General features: G+C 42.3%; 1 protein-coding gene across 2 annotated transcripts in view; it reads right to left on the bottom strand.

The window, feature by feature from the left end:
- Positions 1-2,327: 2,327 nt before the first annotated feature.
- Positions 2,328-21,086, bottom strand: part of ABCD2 (ATP binding cassette subfamily D member 2) — a 42,573-nt gene continuing 23,814 nt past the window's right edge. For both annotated transcript variants that reach the window (XM_038153823.1, XM_038153825.1), the window contains exons 7-10: positions 16,450-16,595; positions 9,127-9,211; positions 8,282-8,407; positions 2,328-6,698 (exon numbers count right to left, since the gene is read on the bottom strand). In XM_038153823.1, coding sequence (XP_038009751.1) covers positions 6,488-6,698; positions 8,282-8,407; positions 9,127-9,211; positions 16,450-16,595 — 568 coding nt within the window. In that variant the 3' untranslated portion in view covers positions 2,328-6,487. The remainder of the gene's footprint in view (positions 6,699-8,281; positions 8,408-9,126; positions 9,212-16,449; positions 16,596-21,086) is intronic.

The following is a 21,086-nucleotide window of genomic DNA, read 5'->3' as shown; positions in this document are numbered from 1 at the left end:
CTGGCTTTGCAGGCACAAAGTGATGCTGGGAAGTGTTTGCTCCGTGCAGGAATGTCCTGTTTCTGTGAGTGAACATCTAGTAGAACCCAGCTTTACCACTTCCAGGTGCTGCACCTTAGTACCTTGCTTTAGTACCTTGCCAGCTGCTGCATTTCCCTTGTGCAGACAGTACTCCTTGAGACTTCCTCAAAGTGTTTGGATCCATAAAAAAGCAGATGTATTAGACAGGACCCACCACCTCACTCCCTCTCTTCCAGCACTTGCCATCAAAGGCACTGGCCCCAGATGTCTCAGTGCTGGATCCATCCCAGTGGGGACAGAAAATGGGACAAAAGGGTGGGAAGGAAGGCTCAGTGCAACTATATAATAAAGATAGAGATCTCCAAACACACCAGCACAGCAAACACCAACTGATAAAGAAGTATCTCATAAACCTGATGTATTTATAGCACACTGTGGCTACAATTGAAGAGAACATTTTAGCTGAGAACAAGAATATTGGTATTACTGAATGCATTTTTTTGACTGCTTTAAATATTAAATAGATTGGGTTTGTTTCAATGTCGTATTGTTTAAGGTAAGAAAAATTTCTAATTCCCAAAGACTCAAGTCTTTATGAAAAGCATTATGAATCTGATCTATTTGAAATGAAACTCTAAAATCCAACAAACATGAACTCTCTTCGAAAGATATTTCAATCTAAATGACTTTTATGACAATTATTTTTTTCATGCTGGAGTTGATCAATAAATGAGTGGTTTTGAGTTTTTGTTTGTGTTATCCTAGAAATGCTGTGTCAGAGACATCTTGTCTTTGTATGTTTGATGACAACAGAAGAAAACTATTGTACTATTGCACAATTACTTTCTTTCCAAGACAGGTTTCATTATTCTCTTTTTCTAACATCTGGCTCCTCCCATGGACTCTCTTGGACTGTCTTTTTCCCAGAGCTCATCCCAGCCTGGTGTTTACTGGGAGCCCAGCCCCAGGACCCAGCTGGCTCCTCAGCCCTGCATCAGCCACCATTTCAATCTCTTTCTCCCTTTTTTAATTACCTGTTTAAAACCAGATTGTTCAGACACATCAGACTTGCACTGAGTCAGTGCAGTATTTTTGAAAAGTCACTGTTACCCTCTCAGAGATGGTATCACATTAGGTTAAAGACACTAATTTAAAAAATACAAAGCAGGTGCAGCAGAATGAGCTATAATCAAAAATAAGCCATACAGAGACAGCGTTAAGATGTTCTTCCAGATACTCCCCACCTCATAGAAAATTTCACCTGTGGGAAGTCTTTGAACACCTTTGCTCTGAATATTTCCTGAGTCCTTTTAGCTCCCATGATGCAAGTCTTGCTGTTCCCTCTCTTCTGGGAATCCCTAACCCTTGGGCAGAGGCTCAGGGCTTTGACACTTCACATCAAACCCATGGCACCAGTCGTCCTATCAGAAAGCAGGAATGCTCTCCAAGGCGTGGACACTAAAACATTTCTTGTCAAAAAAGGTGAAACTGAAGCGCAACCTCAGCTTTCAGCTCACCTTCTCCACTACCATAGTTTGATGCATCAGTCCCAGCTTCCTCCTACAGCCTGCCCAGAGACCCCCAAAAATGAATTTCTCATTGCTCACATCCTGACTTCACTCTGTCAGTGCTCTCCCTCTGAGTGGGTGCAGTGGCTGCAAGGGAGGCACAGGGGACTGGTCTCCAGTCATCCATAAGAATCTAGTTCTCAAGTGACCACCATCTCCACTGGCTCTCCAACTGCATAATCCAGGTCCTGTACCACACAGTACCTCACCCTCCCCTGCCACACAGCTGGGAAGGGACTGGACACAAGGCAGCTCTGTGTCAAGGCTGCTAGCCATTGCCCTCACACTCCCCAAGGAAAAACTCACTCCTCTGCTAGGCCATTGGGAGCTCTTGCTTGTTGATTGATTGTGGCACTGATGCTCTGTGCATAACTGTGTCTTACAAAAACCCTAACAGCAACCTTTGGGAATGATGCTGCTGCTGATGCTGCACTGCTGGCACGGTCCTCTGGCTCACGGCTTGGTGTAAAAGCCCCAGCAAGGGGTGGCAGCTCTTGTCACCCTCCTGCCATCAATCAGGTACACACCGAAGTGGATGGCACAAAAAATGAGAAACCTCACAGCAGCCTTTGGTGCCAGCCTGACATAGGAATGAAATACTTGTTTTAACTTGAAAATGCACAACATCCAGCCCAGCTTTCCTGCTCCGTCACAGAAACAAGGGCTGGGAAAGGACTCAGAGCACATGCAGGCAGGTCCTGACTGCTTTGTGAATGACTCATAAGGAACACTGTAAACTGAAAGTAAATGCAACATGTTTTATTTGAGATTGGAATAAATTACAACTGTAAAGCATATTTTATTGCTTTATAAATTGTCTGCTCTTAAAAGGCATTAATATCAAACATAAACAAAACAAAGACACATTTGATTAACAGTTCAGTTCTCCTAAGCTTCGTGAACAGCTCAGTAGGGGGATTTCTTTATATGATTGGCTCAGAAATTTTACTTTGACATGCATTATCACCATTCATAAGTTTGAGTGGACTGTAGATGTGTTCATTTGCTTTAAGATATAATTTTCTCTAAAATATCCCATTTAATACCCAGTCCTTCATTCCCTACTCAAATACAAATCCCGCTGCTTTTGAGAAATTCCTTTGAAACATACGTGGGGTTTTCTGTCCCTGCAGAAGGAGGACTTCCAAGTCCAAACCAGGAATGAGTCTGACCCCAAAACTAAGTGAAAAACAAAGTCCTCCCAGGTTAAAATAGTGAAATCCCACGCACAAAAATTGTGTCTTTTCATTTTGAAGAGTCTTGCAAAAACACTCTGCATTATCTGAACACACTGGTGTGGAGAACTCATATTTTTGTTGTACAGGTACTACCTGCCTGAAGCAGGTATGAATTTTGCTTATCACCTGTGCTCTTCTAGGTGCAAACAGACCCAGTGTGCCCTGAGCCCAGGAGAGTGAGAGGGTGCTCACAGGGCTGGGTGTGCTCAGCACTGGGCAGTACCCAGCCCTGAATGCACAGACACCGTGACAGGGTCTGGCTAGCTCCAGATAGGTATGACAGGCAAAAAGGAGGCCAAAAAGTCCCTTCCTCAGCCTCCTGGGGAGCGACAGCTCCTCAACACCAAAAAGGGAATGAACATTCATAAGCAGCTCTTGTTGCACCACAAGAAAGCTTCTGCCAAGGTATCCTGTCCCACTCTGACCCTCTTGCAGGGCCAGGGCCACGTGCTCCCCATGCCCTGGCTCAGAACAGTGTCTCCATGAGCCGTTCCTGAGCAGGGAGCATGCACCTCTGCTAGGCTCGGCCCAAAGCAGCACAAAATGAGCTGGACTATGGCCTGTAAAACTCTCCAGAAACAGAAACGGAGACTCCAGTCTCAACTAGCCCTTGGAACAACACAGAAAGTTTGCAGAAAATACCTCCAGGGCAGCTCCTCTTCCTGCCACAAAACTAACTTGAAATATAACGAGACCCTGGTGGAGAAATTCCTTCAAAAACCAGCTAGGTATCACTCAGGAAGGATCACTAGGTATCACTCTTCCTGTTTAGAGAAGTGTTTCTTCTCAGAGCGGCCTCTAACGTTCTTGCCATGCCTACAGGAACACAAATAGCTGAGTGAGATGCTAGAGAATTTTACACTGTACAGCTGAATGGGAATGGTTGTCTATTACTGGATCCAAGAAATAAATGTTGAACTTCAAAGAAAATACTATTAGATTGATCCGGCTCTGATTTCAGTTCTCATCAAAATTTCATAAAACAAAAATTCATAACATCAAAATTTCAGTAACATATATAAATTTCATATGTTTTATGCATCTCATTAAAAAAAAAGGCAAACAAACTTTCTTCTTTCTATGGTTTCCTCAGAAGAGATTTGTTTTGTGCCATGAGGGATATCCAGCTTTGATCTCTGTAAGGCATACAGCAGATTTCAGGTGCTGCCCATAAGGGCTCCCAGCAGGTCAAAGGACGGGGCAGAGCTTTGGTGGGATATCTGGAGCTGTGCCAAACTGGACCAATTCTTCAGCACCTTTCAGTATCCCATTCATTCAGGGAGTGGATAACCCTGGTTTAGTTCCCAGCCACATGTTAAAGTGCTTAATGGAGAGGTGGGGAACAGCAATGCCCCTTCCTCCACCTCAGGTCCTGGCTTGGGAAAGGCTTGTGGAAAGGTGGCTTTGAGGCTGCCTTGTGCTAGCAGGATGCACTGCAGCTGGGAGAAGGGTATGTGCACGGTGGGCCCTGATTCATCTCATCTTAGAGAAACATCAATCAGAAACCTGCAAAGCTGTTACACTCATCAGTCATCTCGGTTACGCTCACTGAGAACAGATTCTTGGCTGACTTCTTTTTTTCCTTAGCAGTTATGAATTTTGCTTTGAAGATGAGAAAGGGGAAGCTCACCTTCAGGGAGAGGGACAAGCACAGACATTTGCAAGTAAAAATGCATACACACGTCAGCCACCCCAGCAGTGACCTCCATCTGCGCTTTCTGACATAACATCTTATTATCTTGAACCTTAATTTTTCAGCCCTTTCAAAGGTTCCTAGGAGCATTCCTTTCTATATCAGTGAGATGTCTCAGGGGGCTCTACAGAGAAAAACTAATGAAAGGAACCAACTGTTGTCACCAGGGTAAATTACAGGGTTACATTCAAGCTACAGACACTGGAGGAGCAGACTTGCTCCATTTTCTGGTGCAAATGCCATACCGAGCAGCGAGCTGAGCACACTGAGAAGGAATATGGGCTAATGGGTAGTGCACTGGACTGGGATTTGGCAGATGGAGGTAATTCACCTTCCTCTTTTTCTTGAAGCAATCAGAAAAAAGAAACAGGTTATATTAACGTTAGGGTGCTCAAACATTTTCAGCTCAGCAAACACTCCTAAAATATTTCTCCTCTCCAAACAGCTCTTAGCAGTTTATGCACTGCCTCTCTCAGACTAAGAACAACAGACAGAAACCTTCTAAGGAATCACATACTTCTAGGGAAAAAAAAAACAACAACAAACCAACAAACTTTAGGATTGCTACATCTTGGCTAAGGCTCATTTGCCCATCTGCAAAGCTTCTTTCCCCTCCTGATCCTCACTCCTGAGCTGCCCCTTTGCCATGCACTTGCAGTCAGAGAGAACGGGATTAATACATTCACATCTTTGTTTCTAATTCTCCAGCTTTTGCATTCAGCAAGGCACTCAGGCCAGCACTGTCTCAGGCTGTTAAAGCACCCTCTGACTGACTGGGGACCTGGACTGAAAAGCTGATGGGACAATCAGTGAGTGCATCTGAAAGCAAGGCTGTTAACCAGTGCATTTGCTCACAGGGAGAGCGATGTTCAGACACTCCACCAAAATATGGCAGGTATATTCATGAGTGGTTACCAAATGCTCTGACTTTTCACAGACCTTTATAAGTGCTGAGCATTTAATTGGGCAGGACAGCCATGCCTGAGAATTCAACGTATTGTTAGAAACTGCCATTTCCTTCTCCTACAGTGCTTCCCACCACAAAGTATCTCATGGAACAAACAAGTGTCTATACTGTGATTATGCCAATGGAGGAACTGGGTCAGACATGGATGCCAGCTGGATTGGGTCCATAGAGAAGATGAATGATTTAGTCAAGCAAAAACTAAGTCACTTGATGCCAGGCCCAGTGCTCCATCCACACCACCAGAGGTTACCAAGCAGGGGACATAAATAATCCCCTGAAGGAACTGATGTATCATGAAGGGCAAAGAGCCTCTGAAGCGATGTAATGGCATAAAGCACAAGTATATTACATGTTTAGCTCTGTCCCTGCTTCTCTGTCACGAGGGCAGCGGGTTGCTCAGACAGTCGTCTTCTGGTCAGCCTATTACATTATTTCCTATGGAAATGCAGGTAAAGGCATGTATACTATTCAGTAGTAGAACAGAAATCTTGTTTTACATGGGCTGAGAGAATGTTTCTTATACCCAAATGAGATTTTTGCATGCATCTGCATACTCACCCAGATCCTGCCCCTGCTGTGCTCCATGCCTGAGTGTCATGCCCGGTTGCTCTGCGTAGCAGGCATGTCATACGCACACAGTGACCCGGTACAAGAGCACATTCTGCAGGCCAAGTCTCAGGCAAAAATTCACCTATAAAACCTAAGAGTGTTGGTCATTTCTTGCAGTGAATTGGGCTTTCACTAGGAATTAACTTAAGCTTTAATGACTAATCTTATACTCTGTGCACTTGCTTATTTTCTTTTCACAGTTCAACCACTTTCCTCCCTAATACTAAAACACTGAAGTCTTACATAGTGTTCAGAGCATTATTTTCTGCTGGCTGTGTTTTGCTATGCTCTAAGCCTCTGTCACAATGCATGCAAAGGATAATGGCTGAATTTGTAATTTGTAATGCTTTTAACTAAAAAAATACTTTTAAAAACATAAACCATAAATTATTTATTCTTCTTTGTCCATTGTTTTAAGCACTGAATCTTCTCCCAGGATTTTACACAGTTCATTGAGTCTCTGCTGCATTTTAGGAATTCCTGCAAGCTGGGATTCCAGTCTCTGTTTTTCCTCACTCAATGACAAACGGATAGCGGTGTCCAGCTGCTCGAAACGCCAGCCGCCTTGTCCGTCAAACTGCAGCAAGTGAGTGTGGTACTTCCTGCAGCAGAAATCAAAACATTAGTAATGGCTCGGAGAACAGATGGTTCCTTCTTGCATGCAAATTTGGATGTATGTGTCTCTTTTCAAAGGTGCCTCTAAGGAATTTGAGCTGTCCAGTTCTGGATCACTGGTTAAGACTTTTTTTCAATGACTCGTCATCTCAGGACACTCTTTCATAAGGGATTTGGGGATTTCAAAGCCTGTCACCAGGACTGCCCCAGGCCAATAGTGAAATTCAGCAAGTGCCAGCTGGAAGCAACAACACTGCTGTGAGCCCCCAGCAGGGGCGGTCATTGCCTCTGCAGCCCACATGGCCAGGCTGAGCCCCTCACCTGCAGGGATGCTGGCAGCAGTGGGCAGCAGGGCCATGGAAGGCCCACTCACACCTGCTGTCCCTCTTACTGCCTCCTTTTTAGAAACCCTGTGGCTACAGCTGCCTTCACTACAACTTTATCAGATGCCTTTTTCCCCAGGAGCTAGAACAGCAGCATCAGACAAGGTTCATTTCTCCCTCAGGAATTCTAGTCCCAGTTTTTTATTTACCTCCCTTTTTGATAGATGTCTTACCTCCTTAGCAGCAGGAGTGAGGCAGGCATGATGCACCTGATCCTACTGATAAAACTCAAGTTCATTCAAATTACACCTCAGTTTGTTCCCCTGTGTCTTTATAAGGTTGGCTAAAGGTAACCTTAATCCTAAAACATGGTTCAATTTGCAAGGGACCAAAATAAAAAAGTCTGTATAGGAGTAAAAGATCTTTCAGTGAGTATCAGGGTGTGTGCATTGAAAATATTCAAAGGTACATGTGGAATTTGTCAAGACCTGACAAAACATTTTTCAGGAGGTGCCAGAGGAAGGGCACAGAGTTCCCTCAGAGCTGCCGGTATGACTGTGTAATTTATCACTATAAATTATAGAAGGTAAAATGCATCATAAAACACTGACTGTAAATCTCATCCAGGGAATGTGAGAGTTTTAATAAACTCAATGCCTTATGACATGGGACTGAAAAGAGACTCATCTCCAGACTAATATTCAGCACTTTTTGCATATTACCCTTTGTGATACCAAATGCTTAACCCATCCTTCTATTTTTCCACCACAAAACTCGCAAAAAATCAGGAAGCTAAATGCTGCAGATAGAGGACACAATTGTTAAAAAACCAGACATAGTATTCCTACGGAAGAACAAAGAATAGTTTAACCACTTGCCATGTTTCCCATCTTCTCCCTCCACTGGTAAACTCCCCTAGGACACCTAACGTATCTTGTCACCTTTACAGAATAATCTGGTGATACTGTTTGTGGCTGTGGCATGGACTAATTAATTACCTCTTAGACATCTGCATATTAATAACTGAAACACATTAGAAAAATAAGGGGGATAAATAAATACCTTTCAAAGAATGAAAAAAAATCCATGTTAAATTAATTTACATCACTACTGTTGTAGACAACTTATCTTAGAAACTGCAGTAGATATTGACTAAACAACTGCCCCAGTACAAAGAATAAAGGCCAATCCACTGCTTGTCAGAGAGCTAAAAGCAAGAACCAAGATAAAGCCCTGAATATACTTACCAAAGAGAAGGTCTGTGTGTTATGGAAAGCAGGGATATCCCAGCAGCTTTTGCAGCTTGGAATATCTTTCCTTCGACATCAATGCTTACAGCACTCGTACATTCATCCAGCAAAGCATATTTCGGCCTTTTAAAGTAGATAAAGAACATCACTCTTCTAGGTTTTGGACAGTACTCCCATGTAAAAGATTTAATTGAAAGAACAACAGGAAGTAAAGAGCTATTTTTGCCAGACAGCTGTCTCTTATTTACAGCTGGAACCTGGCTAGAAACAACATGAAGTTTCCATGCATTATTCAGGTGAAAAGACAACTTCCAGGAAAAATGGGGATTATTTCCTGTCTCATTTGAGTACACAGTGATCTAACTTCTATGTCCTAGCCTGACCTAGTATTATTTTGTACTCATCAAGTTATGCAGTAGCTAAAGCCAACTTGAAGCTTCCTATCCACTGTTATGTAAGGACTGGGCTGCCTTTAGGAGCTTGCAGCATCCAAAATCAAAAAAGGTTAAGGAGCTTGGCTTTCAAACTCCAAGAGCTTCTTGCAACAGTCCATCACACTTCAGCAACATTTGTAGGAGGGAAGATGCTTGTGCCTGAGATGTTAAAGAAAGAAATATCTGAAAAATGCAATGCTATGTTGCCAAAAGCAAAGCTTAAGAAGCATTATCCAAACCAAAGACAGAGCTTGAATGAATAAACAACAAGATTTATGCAGGTCCTGTGCTAGACAGTGTTGCATATTGCATGCAGATTATAGTCTACTACTGCTCAAACTGTAACAGGATCTGCAAAGCTCTTTCTCATTTTCAAATGCTTCTTAAGGAATGAACCCGAACACTTACTTGTGGTAAAACATCCGGGCCATGCCCATCCTTTGTTTCTCTCCTCCTGATAAGACATCTTTCCAATCCATGATAGCATCCCAGCCTTTTAAAAAATTGCAAACAAAATGAGTCAGGACAATATAAATTTATGTAAGAAATGCAGCTTCACTTGCAACACCTCTGCAATCTGAAACCAGAATTATAAAGAGCATTTCAACTGCAGAAGAGACAGCTCAGGCTGTTGAATCACATCTTCTGAAATACCTCAATGCCTATCTACTGGCAATCAACTGGAAAAATGTCCCTTATATCATGACAAATTTGAAAGTGGAATTTAGACTTTTTGGTCATATAGATATTGTAAAAAAACTTTACTTATCATCTCTTTGAAAAAAACTCTTTGACCTGTATATAACTAGTAATTTTATTCTGTCATACTTGTTTCATGGAACAATTCTCTATTTTTGTCTTGAAAGGTATGAGTGGAAATTTAAAAGCAAAGTAAAAGAAATAAAGTGTAGAAGTAAAGAGCAGTGTCAGAGTGCACTCACTACTGTAGGCAAAGAAAACTATCAGCAAACCCAACAGAAACACAACTGCAGACAACGGGATGTATCTGTGAGCACAGACAGGCAGCAAACTGCAGTCAGGCAGGAGAATCTTCAATAAAAATTTCTTACTATCTTGTATTTAAAAATAACCCACAACTGCTATAATATGGGGTATCCTTATTTAATATTCTGCATGGTCTCTAACTGATTTATTTCTTTATCACTTTCAGGTACATGCAACAGGAGCATGAGGTATTTCATCTGTGATCTTACAGCAGACTGGTGTTCTGTGAGTACTTGGGCATGATTAATTCCTCTGACAGAAAAAAATAAAGTAACAAAGTGCCTTACTGAAAATAAGTTTTCAGTCAAACAATCCAGATGGATAGAGTAGCAAAATAGATGAGTTTTCAAAAAGAACATGGATGTAGCAAAAAAATCTGATAAGACATTTTTCTCAACAGATCATCTATTCATGAGGCAAGCAGCTGAAGCAGGACTGAGAGGAAGAGAACATTTTTTCAGACCAGCCCCAGAAATACTGCAACTAAAAAGTTAATAACATAGTCAAAACCCCTTCTCTGCCACAGCCAAACTTAAAATAAGTATTTGCCACAAAAGACTATAAATAGGATAAAGCAAGGAGGGTGGGCTGTGTTATTTCTGATACCTGAACAAATATGAGACAATGGGGCTTGAGAAGGTGCAGGAGGCTTGGTACTGCTCTGCCTGTGCTTGGTGCTATACCAGGGCTTGGCAAGACTGAACAAATATCAGTGAAACATCTGACGGAGGGCTGTGTGACCAAAACCAGTAATTGATAGTGACAGAGACTAAATTTCAAGATTTTACTCTACATAAAATTAGAAAATATAATGTAATGATTTTTAAAGAAAAATTTATAAAGTTAGATTCAAAAAACAGGCATATGCAAGAAAGACATCACCTTTAGTGATCCTATAGTTCTCCCTATTTTCCTTCCATTCTTGTTTAAGGATGCCAGTGGGTACCCTCCCAGGAGCACCTACAGTGCTTTCTCTCAGCAGGCTCCCAACAAAGATGGAGCTGTGTAGTGATTAACTGAATCACTGTTTGGATATACTCTGGTAAAGGGAACAGATACACACAGGCTGCTATTGCTGAGCAGTCCCAGTGCTGGGACCTCACAGAGAGCTGGAGTGCTCCTCCACCAACACCCTGAGCTTCCAAAAAGCACTCTAAAACACCTGGAGCACTCCATTTTGGCAAGGGGTTCTGGCAAGGGATGGGAATGGTTCTTCACAAAAGTCATAGTCTTCTATGCTTCTGAAGACAACATTCAAGGTGCTGCTTATGTTCTGTTCTTTTTAAGCTGAGAATACAGACGAGCTTTAGGAACTGGATCTGAGCTGGGGTGTGGGTGGGTGTGCATGTGTGCACATGTGCCTGGGGGAGCAGTGCCTGTGTTCATCAGTTTCTTCCTGATCAGCTGGTTTATAAAGGCTTACTGAAAGACAAAAAGGGAATGAAGTTCAAAAAGAACTTTTGTCAGCAAAATAATTATATTATTTACTCCAAAGGTGTAAGATTTAACCTTTGTTTACCAGGATACAATGGTCATCTCTGTGGTTACTTCCATTTACATTATAACTGAGTATGACATGTGTGCATCTTGCCTCTTCCTGCCAAGCACCCTATTTTCCACTTGGAATGCCTCAAACAACAGATAAGGAAGTGTGCAATTTTATATTATTCCTTTAAAAAACTCTTTTCTAGTGTCTAAATAATTTCATCTGAAGACTTAGGCATTGTAACTCACACTAAACTGACTCCCCACTGTCTGTGAACAATAGTGCACCTACTTGTCTCCTGTTTCTTCCTGTTGACATGCCATAGGTCAGTGAAGGTACCTAAATATTCTGGAAATAACAGCCAAATCAGTGGCTTAGGTCACCCATAACTACATCCACTACAGAAATGAAGAAATGAAATGGCTCGCCCATGAACACAGCACAAATCTCTCAGTAAGTGCAAGCACAATCCTGGCTTTCAGAGCCCAAATTCCTAGCCCACCTTCTTGTTATGGCTTTTGCAGCCAGTAAGACAAAGAGCATGTTTAATGTGCTGGGACGCAGTAACAGCAGCAGAAATACATACAGCTGCCTGCAAAAACTAGTGATAGCCTCAGGATAGCAGCATTTCATTTTCTTTTATAATTCCTTTAATCTCAATTTTCTGAAGGAAAATGCAAGCTGTATTTGGCAAAACCCAAATGGGTTTCCCCTGGGATCCACAGCCCTTGTATCCTTCATCCTTGTGAATCCTTGCATTTTCATGCAAGAATGAGCATTCAGCTGCCATGAAAAGAGAAGCTTAAAAGTTCCTTTTTCAGATTTACATTCCAAAGCACCTTATCAGACATGGACTGAAGGACAGAAGAAAGGCTAACGCAGCAGATCACAGCCAGAGAGTCCACCCCCCACCGAGTTTTTGGGCATGGAAGCCTCTTTCACAGTGTATGTAAAGAGAGCCCAGGGCTGTGCAGGATGAATATGCAAGGACAACCCAGAGCTGAGCAAAGAACAAAGAGACCATGGATTACACGAGCCCTAGCTCAGTATGACACTGCAGGGATTTTTGTCTCTGGATTTCAGAGCCCCTGGAAAAGCTGGCAGAGCTCTCCAGAGTTCCTGCTGGTACCAGTAACAAAAGCAAATCCAGGGCTAAAGAGATCAGGTGAAATAATCTCAGAGAGAGGAAATGGGCTTGTCCGTCTGTTTATACATGGCCTAGCACAAAGGCTCCCTGGACAACACCCAAAGATATGACAAATGCACAAAATAATGAGGAATAATTATAATCTGGGCTGCTGAGAAACCATAAACAGGTTGAACTTGCTCAGTAATGTCATCAGCCCCAACCGGACAGGCCCAGTCACGCGTGCACGGCGCAGCTCGCGGCCTCACGGCTCCTCTGGTGTGACAGGCTGTCAGCAGGGCTGCCTCTCCTCTGACACTTGTTAAATATACACAGATTCTCAAAGCAGGTCAGAAGGAACTACTTTATGTGTATGCACTGCCTATCTCCATGCTTTTAATCCTCATTTCTGGACATGCTTTTTCATCATACATGCCGACTACAACCTTCATTTTGTATGAAATTATGGTTCTGGTAGAGCTAACAACTTTACAGGTATAATTATGGTTCTGGTAGAGCTAACAACTCTAGAGGTGTTGAGGGAGGCACCTTACAGATAATAAAAAGGTAAGTAACAAAACAGCATTTGTCTAATGTCCAGGTGGTGAGAAAAACATTAGTGGGGGCCTCAGTGGAAAGGGAGCTCTGCCTCCAGCAGCAAGGGGGGCTACTGGCAACAGCCACTGCACTTCGAGGGCTTGGGCTCAGGAGCATCCAGAACAGTGGTGCTGGGGAGGGGGATTGTTGTTTTGGAGGATTTGATGTATTCTGTTGATACCGACTGAAAAATGCTTCATGAAGGTAACACAGAAGCTAAATGCCTAATTGGGCTATTTATTTCACTTCCTCCTAACTGGGTGTCCCACATTGCAAGGCAAGATGTATTCTATTTGCCATCTGTATGGCAGTTGTCTTCTGTTAAGTGGGCAGTTTTCCTTATCTCTTCCACAACCACTCCTCCCTCCGGGGAGACACCTGCTGACAATAGGCTATTGAATGTCACTGCATGACTGATAAGAACTACAGCATCCCATTGGGAGATGCTCTGCCCACAGGGAGGAGCCAAGCATTCCTACTTGGATATAATCTGGAGATTCTGGAACACCAGCAGAGCTTCTCCACTGGATTTCCCAGAGGAACAGCTGCCTCTTCCACTGGATCTTCAGAGGAAGACTTCACCTTTTTACAGGATCCCTGCTCCAACAGAACCACACCTGACACTCCAGGAGGACTGCAGCCACAATTCCAATTGGACTGCTAGCAACACCCTGACCAACAGGGTGTCAGGTTGTGTTCTGACTCTGTCAATGTTGTTTTGGTTTACTGCGTTGTTTATTTTATCTTTTTATTTTCTTCCCTAATAAAGAACTGTTATTCCTGCTCCCACTTTTTTCCCCTGAGAGCTCCTTAATTTAAAATTTATAGCAATTGGGAGGGAGGGGGTTTACATTTTACATTTCAGGGGAGGCTCCTGCCTTCCTTAGCAGACACCTGTCTTTCCAAACCAAGACACTGGGTCAAACCTTAATGCTAGAAAAAGACAGGAATTTCTGTCATTGGCAGCAACAGAAACAACATCAGACACAATACTTGGAATGTGGTGATCCTTGTACTGTTGCAATGTGGAAATAATTCAGCTAAAAACAATAACGTCATGCCAGAACAAATAATTTGAGTCAAAGGTGTGCACCTTTGGCTTCATCTGGCTTTTTCATAACTGCCCACAAGGAGCAGAACACAAAACTGCAAAGTATCAGATTATACACACATGACATTTGTGATCAGTTAAAGCACAAGAGGTTTATATGAGATTTTTCCCTATTTCAGAAAAAGAAGTTCCATTTTTAATAAAAATATTTTTAGTTTTAAAATTTGATTTTAACTAAAATAATAAAATAAAAATTGGAGTTTAAAATATTAGTCTATGTATAAACAAAAACTTTCAACTGCTCCCTTTCAGCAAGTATTTCTGTCTTGCTGGTTCAAAAAACCCCAGAACACAAGTGTTTATCCCAGACCAGGGCAGCTTTAAAAAATATCTAAGCATATCAAATCCATGTAACGTACAAATCATATGTCACAGATTTCCTCTCTGCTCCTACCTTGGCACTTGTCTCCTGTAAATGCCCAAGGAGAAAAAGGAACAAGTAAGTATATTATGGTCCTAAAAACTTCCTGGTATGTGCTAATCTCTCTCCCTGTTTTCCGGCTTTGCCCACTTCTGTCACTTTAGATCACAAAGCACCTAAGACACGCTTTTTCCCAACACTTCTTTGTGCAAACTTCTGCACAGTGTGCCCTTATCCTGAGCTTCAGTATAGCACTGAAGCTGGAATAGCACCAGTGAACATTAACAGTGTCCTCTAGCCTTTGTTAATAGATTGTGCATGTTGTGCATGTGCAGTCAGACAGGCAGAAAATCAAGAACAGGGTCAGCAATAAATACTTTCATTGGCATGGAAAGAAGCATGAGACTGATCCAGTCCTGGGGTTTCAGTGACTGTAGCCAAGGCATCTTGGACATGGGGCACAGTGACTGCCCCATCAGCAGTTACACACTCCAGCTGCAGGTCAGAAACCACAACCGTGTGCACTCACAGACTGCCGGGGGGTGGCTTTGGCAGCCAAGGGTCACGTGTTGTGCAGTCCAACCACAAGTACCAGCACACAGTGAATGCACACACTCCACCGTGATTCTTACCACTGACAATTTAACTGCTCCTCCTTTTTCCAGCTGCTCATTCCAACATTCCTGCTTGCTCTTCTGCAATCTGAGCACCTCACTTAGTGAAGTAAGTGACTCAGGAATACTAACAGCAATAGTTGTAGTGTCAGTGAAGGAAGGAGAGGCCTTTTCTGCAATTGTTCCAGTCACTGAGCTTAGCTCTGCCTACTTTTTCTTGTGTTATAAGATCAGATTTGAATAAAATGAATCAAAATAATGGCAGATTCTTATTTTCAATTGCAACGGTCATTATTGCATTCGTAACAAAGAAGCATTAACCCATGGTGGAGAAGTATCTTTAGGTATACAATTGCTGTTGTAAATGATTACTGCTTCCCGCTCTAAAATGTGCAGAAAAGACTCTGAAGTATCTAACACATACTTTGGAAAAAAAGGCGGCTTCTGCCTCTTTACAGAACAACAGGCTGCCATCCAGGAATGGGAATTCAGACACTGTCTGGGGATTCCCAGTGGTTGAAGCACTACTCTGTGTTGTCATAACAATCCTGAGACTCACCAAGCACACATAAGGCAAAATACCTGATCAAAACAAGCACTGGCAGAGACAGCTGGCAGAGAAAGGCAGAGTACATTCAGAACATCCCCTTAAAGGGGTCTGAAGATCCTTTTTCTTCTCTCTAAATGTTGCCACCTTTGTCCTGTGTCTGTTTTAAAAGCATAATGATGGGGAGGAAATTGAAACTAGAGATTAGTGTCTGATAGGAACAAAAAGATAAAAATTATTGCTGTGCTTGGGGAAAAAAAGCCATGAAATGCTCCAGTTCTTTAGATACAAAAGAAGCCTTTAGCATCTTGACATTTATAGTGCCAGTATATCTATACAAAATGACCCCAACTCCTGAGAACAAACAACGCTAGGAACACGTGGCAACTGAAACAGCAAGCAGTAGATGGCAACATTCTACTGCCAGCCAGTGTTGCTTGCTTATTTTTAACTTGCTTCCTCTGGTGGGGTGGTCTCAGACACCCCTTTTCAAGGCACATAGTTCTGCTGATCCCACAAATTAGGGAGGTGAAAGCAGATCTGACTCTCTCATTCACATGCTTTCAAGTTGATGCAGTCAGTGACATTACAATGTTTTAAGACAGTTTTTATGAAAATCGAGGAAGGTAAGTGATCCCACAATACCAGAAAAAGATTGGCCATCACAAGATAGTGAGGATCTTCAGCTTGGGGCATGGATTTACTGGGAAGGGGAGAAGCACTCAGCTCTTCTCCCTCTGTTAGCATCAGGAGCAACAACCATGTGTCTGTGTAGCTCCCACAGCCACAAAGGTCTGAATCTAGTTTTGCCAGTTCAGTTAGTAAAGGTCAGTCACACTAAGACACACATGCAAGGAATGGATTTTGTCAAGAATGAAATTTACCTCCTTCTCTTTGAACTATGTGGTACAGATGAACCATATGCAGAATAGACTCCAGATCTTGATCTTGGTAGCCTTTCTCATGCATGTCTTCCACTGAGTCTGGATAAATGACTTGATCCCGTAGTGTTCCAATGGACATGTAGGGCCTGAGGAACAATACAAGGAAATTGATGATCTGAGGATGGCCTCAGGTGAGCACATCTTGCTGATGCTCTGTGAACAGGGTATAAGGCTTTGAACACTATGTTGTTAAAACTGGATTTATCCAGTGGGTGTGTTGTGGGTGAACATTTTTCTAAGCTTACCTTAGGGACAATGTATTGTTTCCATAACAGTTGATTACACGGTAACAACAAGGGTAGTGTTAGCATAGAAACACAAGGACAGATTAGGAAGCCTAAATATCCACTTCATAACCCATTCTGAGTGCTTTCACTTAGAATCAGCAGAGCTATCCTGTATTCAAGGTTTGGTACTCTTAAGAGATTTAGAAATTGATTTAAACACGTACATGTTAAAATCAAGCTGTAACAAAAACATTGCAGCTCAAACTGGTGAAGAATTCCATGGTGCAGCAGGAGACACACAAGTCAGACAACAGAGCACTGAAAACCTTTGCACTGAAACCCTTCTTTCTCTATTTTTCTGGAATGAAGAATTTGAATTGGGCATAACTTAGCTGGCTCTAGAAGCCAGTGTACCACCTCTGAATTGCAAAGTAGCACACATTTAAGGGGCTGGTCACCTTAAACCTCCCAGCACCAGCCTCCCTTTGCCAAGTACAAGGCTGTGCTGTATGTGAAGCAGCTTCTTAATCACCGTATTTCCAGACCAGGTAATACCATCTGTCTTACTCAAACAAGATGTCTCCAATTTGAAGCCAGAGTCCCCAGTCATGGTTGGGGAACAGCTATGGCAAATTGCCACAATGCCATGAGCTGTGCCCAGTCTCTGGTACAGCCCAGGACCCAAAAATCCTCCTAGTCTCAAAACAAGAAAACTGAAATAATAGTTTCACAGCTCTCTAAAGGATATCAAGCCATTCAGGTTAAGACAGCAAAGGCAACCTAAGACACATCTACTTGACCATTTCCTTTGCTGGTCTCACAGACACTGCTGATAGCTCTTAGAAACTGAAAACACAACAGGAACAGTGTGTGGGATTTTGACTTTGGAAGGGAAAGTCAGGGCCAAAGAACAGTCAGGCTCCAGACTCTGTCCTGTTTCTGTGCCAAGTGTTCCACAACTCCCTCTGGGTTCATCTGCTAAAACAATACTAGTCTTATTAAAGCTGTAGTGCCAGGGGATGATGATAGAGAGGAGCAGTTAAAACTGGGCCAGCAATGAGAAGGCTTCCAGGCAGCTTGCTCTTGCCACCAAGAACTGCTTTCAACAACTTCACCGTGTGTTAAAAAGCAGTCAGTTTTCTTCCCTAAAAAGCTCTGGACCTTCGTGGTGGGAAGGTCTCAGCCATGCAGAGGCTTTGCCTGGCAGAGATGTGTAACACCTCAGCAGATTTCTTCCCCTCCCTTGGAGGTATCTGCAGAAGGGTGGATCTATCCATTGTTATTCTGAGAGTCCCTAAAATACACCATAGAGTAATGTGAAGGAACTCACAGTGCAACAAATGAAGAATTACAGAACTAGAGTTGCCATATAAACTAAAATCACATGCAAGCTGGCATCAGCTGCATTGGTTTTAGTGCTGCAAACATCCATGGTGAACTGTCTGTAACCGCCTGTGGTTAAACTACTTTCACCACCAACTGGGCGAGGATGGGAAGGGCAGGGGATCTCTTTGCTTGGGTCATCTCTGTGTTGTGGCAAGCACCCAGATGGAGCAAAACCACAAGTCAAATACAAGAACTGCTTGCTCCTCTTTGCTCATTGTTCTACTCTGTGCTTATTGTGGCAATAGCACTGCTCTGGGCCGCTGCATGAACACTAGCACCAAGTGCACTGAACCACTTACATTAATTGTGATATTGAAAAATCTCAACTCTAAACATTAAGTAACTTCATGAAATAATGAGCTATTACATATCCAAAATGCTTTCCATCTAAAATCCCAAAGGGCTTGACTTCTCGCATGTGTAGAAATCACTTCACCTGTTCCAGACTGCTGCCACCTCTGGGACAGAAGAGCAACTCCACCTGGGCTCAGAAAGGTTTCAATCAGTGGGTAAGGCTGTGTAATTTAGGTGAAGCTGCAGGTGAGGGCAAGGAGGACAGAGTTACCTATCATATAATTTGCCTGGTGTTTAATACCTCACTCTTGTGAAGCATGATCCTCTAATGACTAGCAGCTCTGAGATTTAACCTACAGCAAAACAGGGAAAGCGATGCTCAAACACACTGTGCCAGGACACTGGGTGCCATGCTGTTCACTGAGTCACCAGCACTGCTTCCTGGCACAGCTGCATCTTCCTTCTGGCCTCACAGCTAAACACACCGGTACTACCAAGCATGCCTCTCCCCACCTAGTTTGTAAAAACTACAGAAAAGCCCAGCTTGCAGTGAAGTAACAAACCCCATCAATTACTAACTAGCAGAAAATAAGAATAGCTTACAAGGAAACTACTGTTAAGAGGCAGGAATCGTGTCCAAAGAGAGAGTTACTGGAAAGAGCCTAATTGTATACTACACCAGTCAGAATCCTCAACTGGAAGGAGTGAGATTTTAGTACCAGTCTTTTTTCCCCCAATGCTCTCTAAGATATCCTAACCCTTTAGTTGCATTTAAAGGAGGTTCTGATCTTATTGAGGTGCCTGCTCTCAGGAGAGATACATGGGTTTAACATTTAGCTCTCCGTTTGCCACCTAAGCTGCAGAAGGGGCAGAAGATCAGACATACATTTATACACAGAGATTCCTATAGGTTAACTCTAGGTGGCTCCCTTTACCTACTACCTAGATATTATGGACCATTTTCCAAAAGCTCAAGCATCTAGGGCATCCCCCCATATTTGAATTTTCTATCATCTTGCTTGTCAAGATCATAATTTTACAAGCTGCTGTACTTTGTCTGGAATCACCTCAGCAAAACTCCAGTTATTGCAATGCTCCTGGTTTAGATTAATAGTAAAAATTCCAGTTTTCACCAACAGCAAATCTTGATTAACAGTGATCAACAAGAAACAAAAGTCTCCACTAATTAAAGTAACTGAATTCTTAATTCTTCAATGACATTAATAAACAGAAAAAAAAAAGATAGCAGCACCGTACAAATTTGAGAAAATAAAAGGTCTTGAATGAACATGAATTAAGTTCTTTTTAAGTAATGTTGTATCCACTGCTCTTGAACAGAAGGTGCTATCACCTAAGAGTTAAAAAATAATAAATAATACTTATCATAATTTAAAAACCACAACAGGTTTGTTTATCACACTGTGTCTAGTTCAAGGGATTTTAAGGCCAGCTAAAGTTTCAGTAACTGTTCTAAATATATAAATAATTGATCTGTCTTTAAACTACCCTACCCTGAACTTTGCTCTCCCCTCATACAGAACTGGCCACAAACATCCTCTAAATATTTCAGGTAGATCAGTTACCTATTGGAAAATCCTACCAGAGTGCTAAAGACCATAATGCTAAGGAGCATAGCTAACAGGAAATTAAATGCACAGTATGAAAGGCTGAATTCTCAATGCATATAATTAGAATCTGCAATCAAAAAATCTGCTGAAAATCTGCTGAAAAAAATCACATCAATCACACTGTGGCTTTTTTTTTTTTTTTTTTTTTGCAACAAAGCTGTGCACATATCTACAAGAAAACAATCTAGGAGCAAAGTGCTGTTCATACTCAGGTATCATCTCATCTCATGATTTTTTACTATTATCTAAACATAGACAGAATATTACTAGAACTGGTCAGATGGCAAAAAATGTTTAAGGTGAGCAATTCACATAATTATCCAGTTCAGTCTGTTTGTATCTTGTGATAGGCAGAGAACAGACAGAAACACACATATAATTAAAATCAAACCATAAACAATTTCTACAAAATTTTAGCAGCTAATGCATTCTGAAATAATTATACCACCTGCAAGGAATCAATCAAGTGAAGAGAAAATAATCTCCTTTTCTTAACCTATCTCTGGCAGTAGGGATGATAAAAGGATTATCTGGATGGATGATCACAAAGATCAATGAATTGAAGAACAATGAGCTGTTCTGGACAAGGTTCTAGCCTGCCAGTCCCACCAGGCATACTCCAGCCTAAGAGGTGTTTCTGAGTTTTATCACAGCAGTGTAACACAATGAGCAAGGCAGTTTCCACCTTCTAGAATGATCCCAAATTATTCACAGTTTTGTAGATGAGAAGTGACACCTTACTTCACAGGGAAGAGGAAGTGTAGACAGCAAAGCCTGCAGAGCAAAGGCTGGTTTTGCTCTGGGTCTCTACAGTGCTTAGTTGCCCATGGCACAACTTCATCCATGCACTGTGATATCAATACACAAGTACTCACAGAGCAATAGTGTGCCTGCAGTGAAACACCTGCCAGCAGGTGAGAAGCCACAGGTGAGTCAGCCCCTGCACTGACTTCCTTCTCTTATCTGCTGTGAAATACTGCATTACATAGGACAGAACAAGACAGACAGAGTAGAGACACACCATGTATATGGATACATGGAA

The sequence above is a fragment of the Motacilla alba genome, chromosome 1A (genome assembly GCF_015832195.1).
Source record: "Motacilla alba alba isolate MOTALB_02 chromosome 1A, Motacilla_alba_V1.0_pri, whole genome shotgun sequence".
NCBI classification, from domain to species: domain Eukaryota; kingdom Metazoa; phylum Chordata; class Aves; order Passeriformes; family Motacillidae; genus Motacilla; species Motacilla alba.
This window is presented reverse-complemented; position numbering and strand designations above follow the sequence as displayed.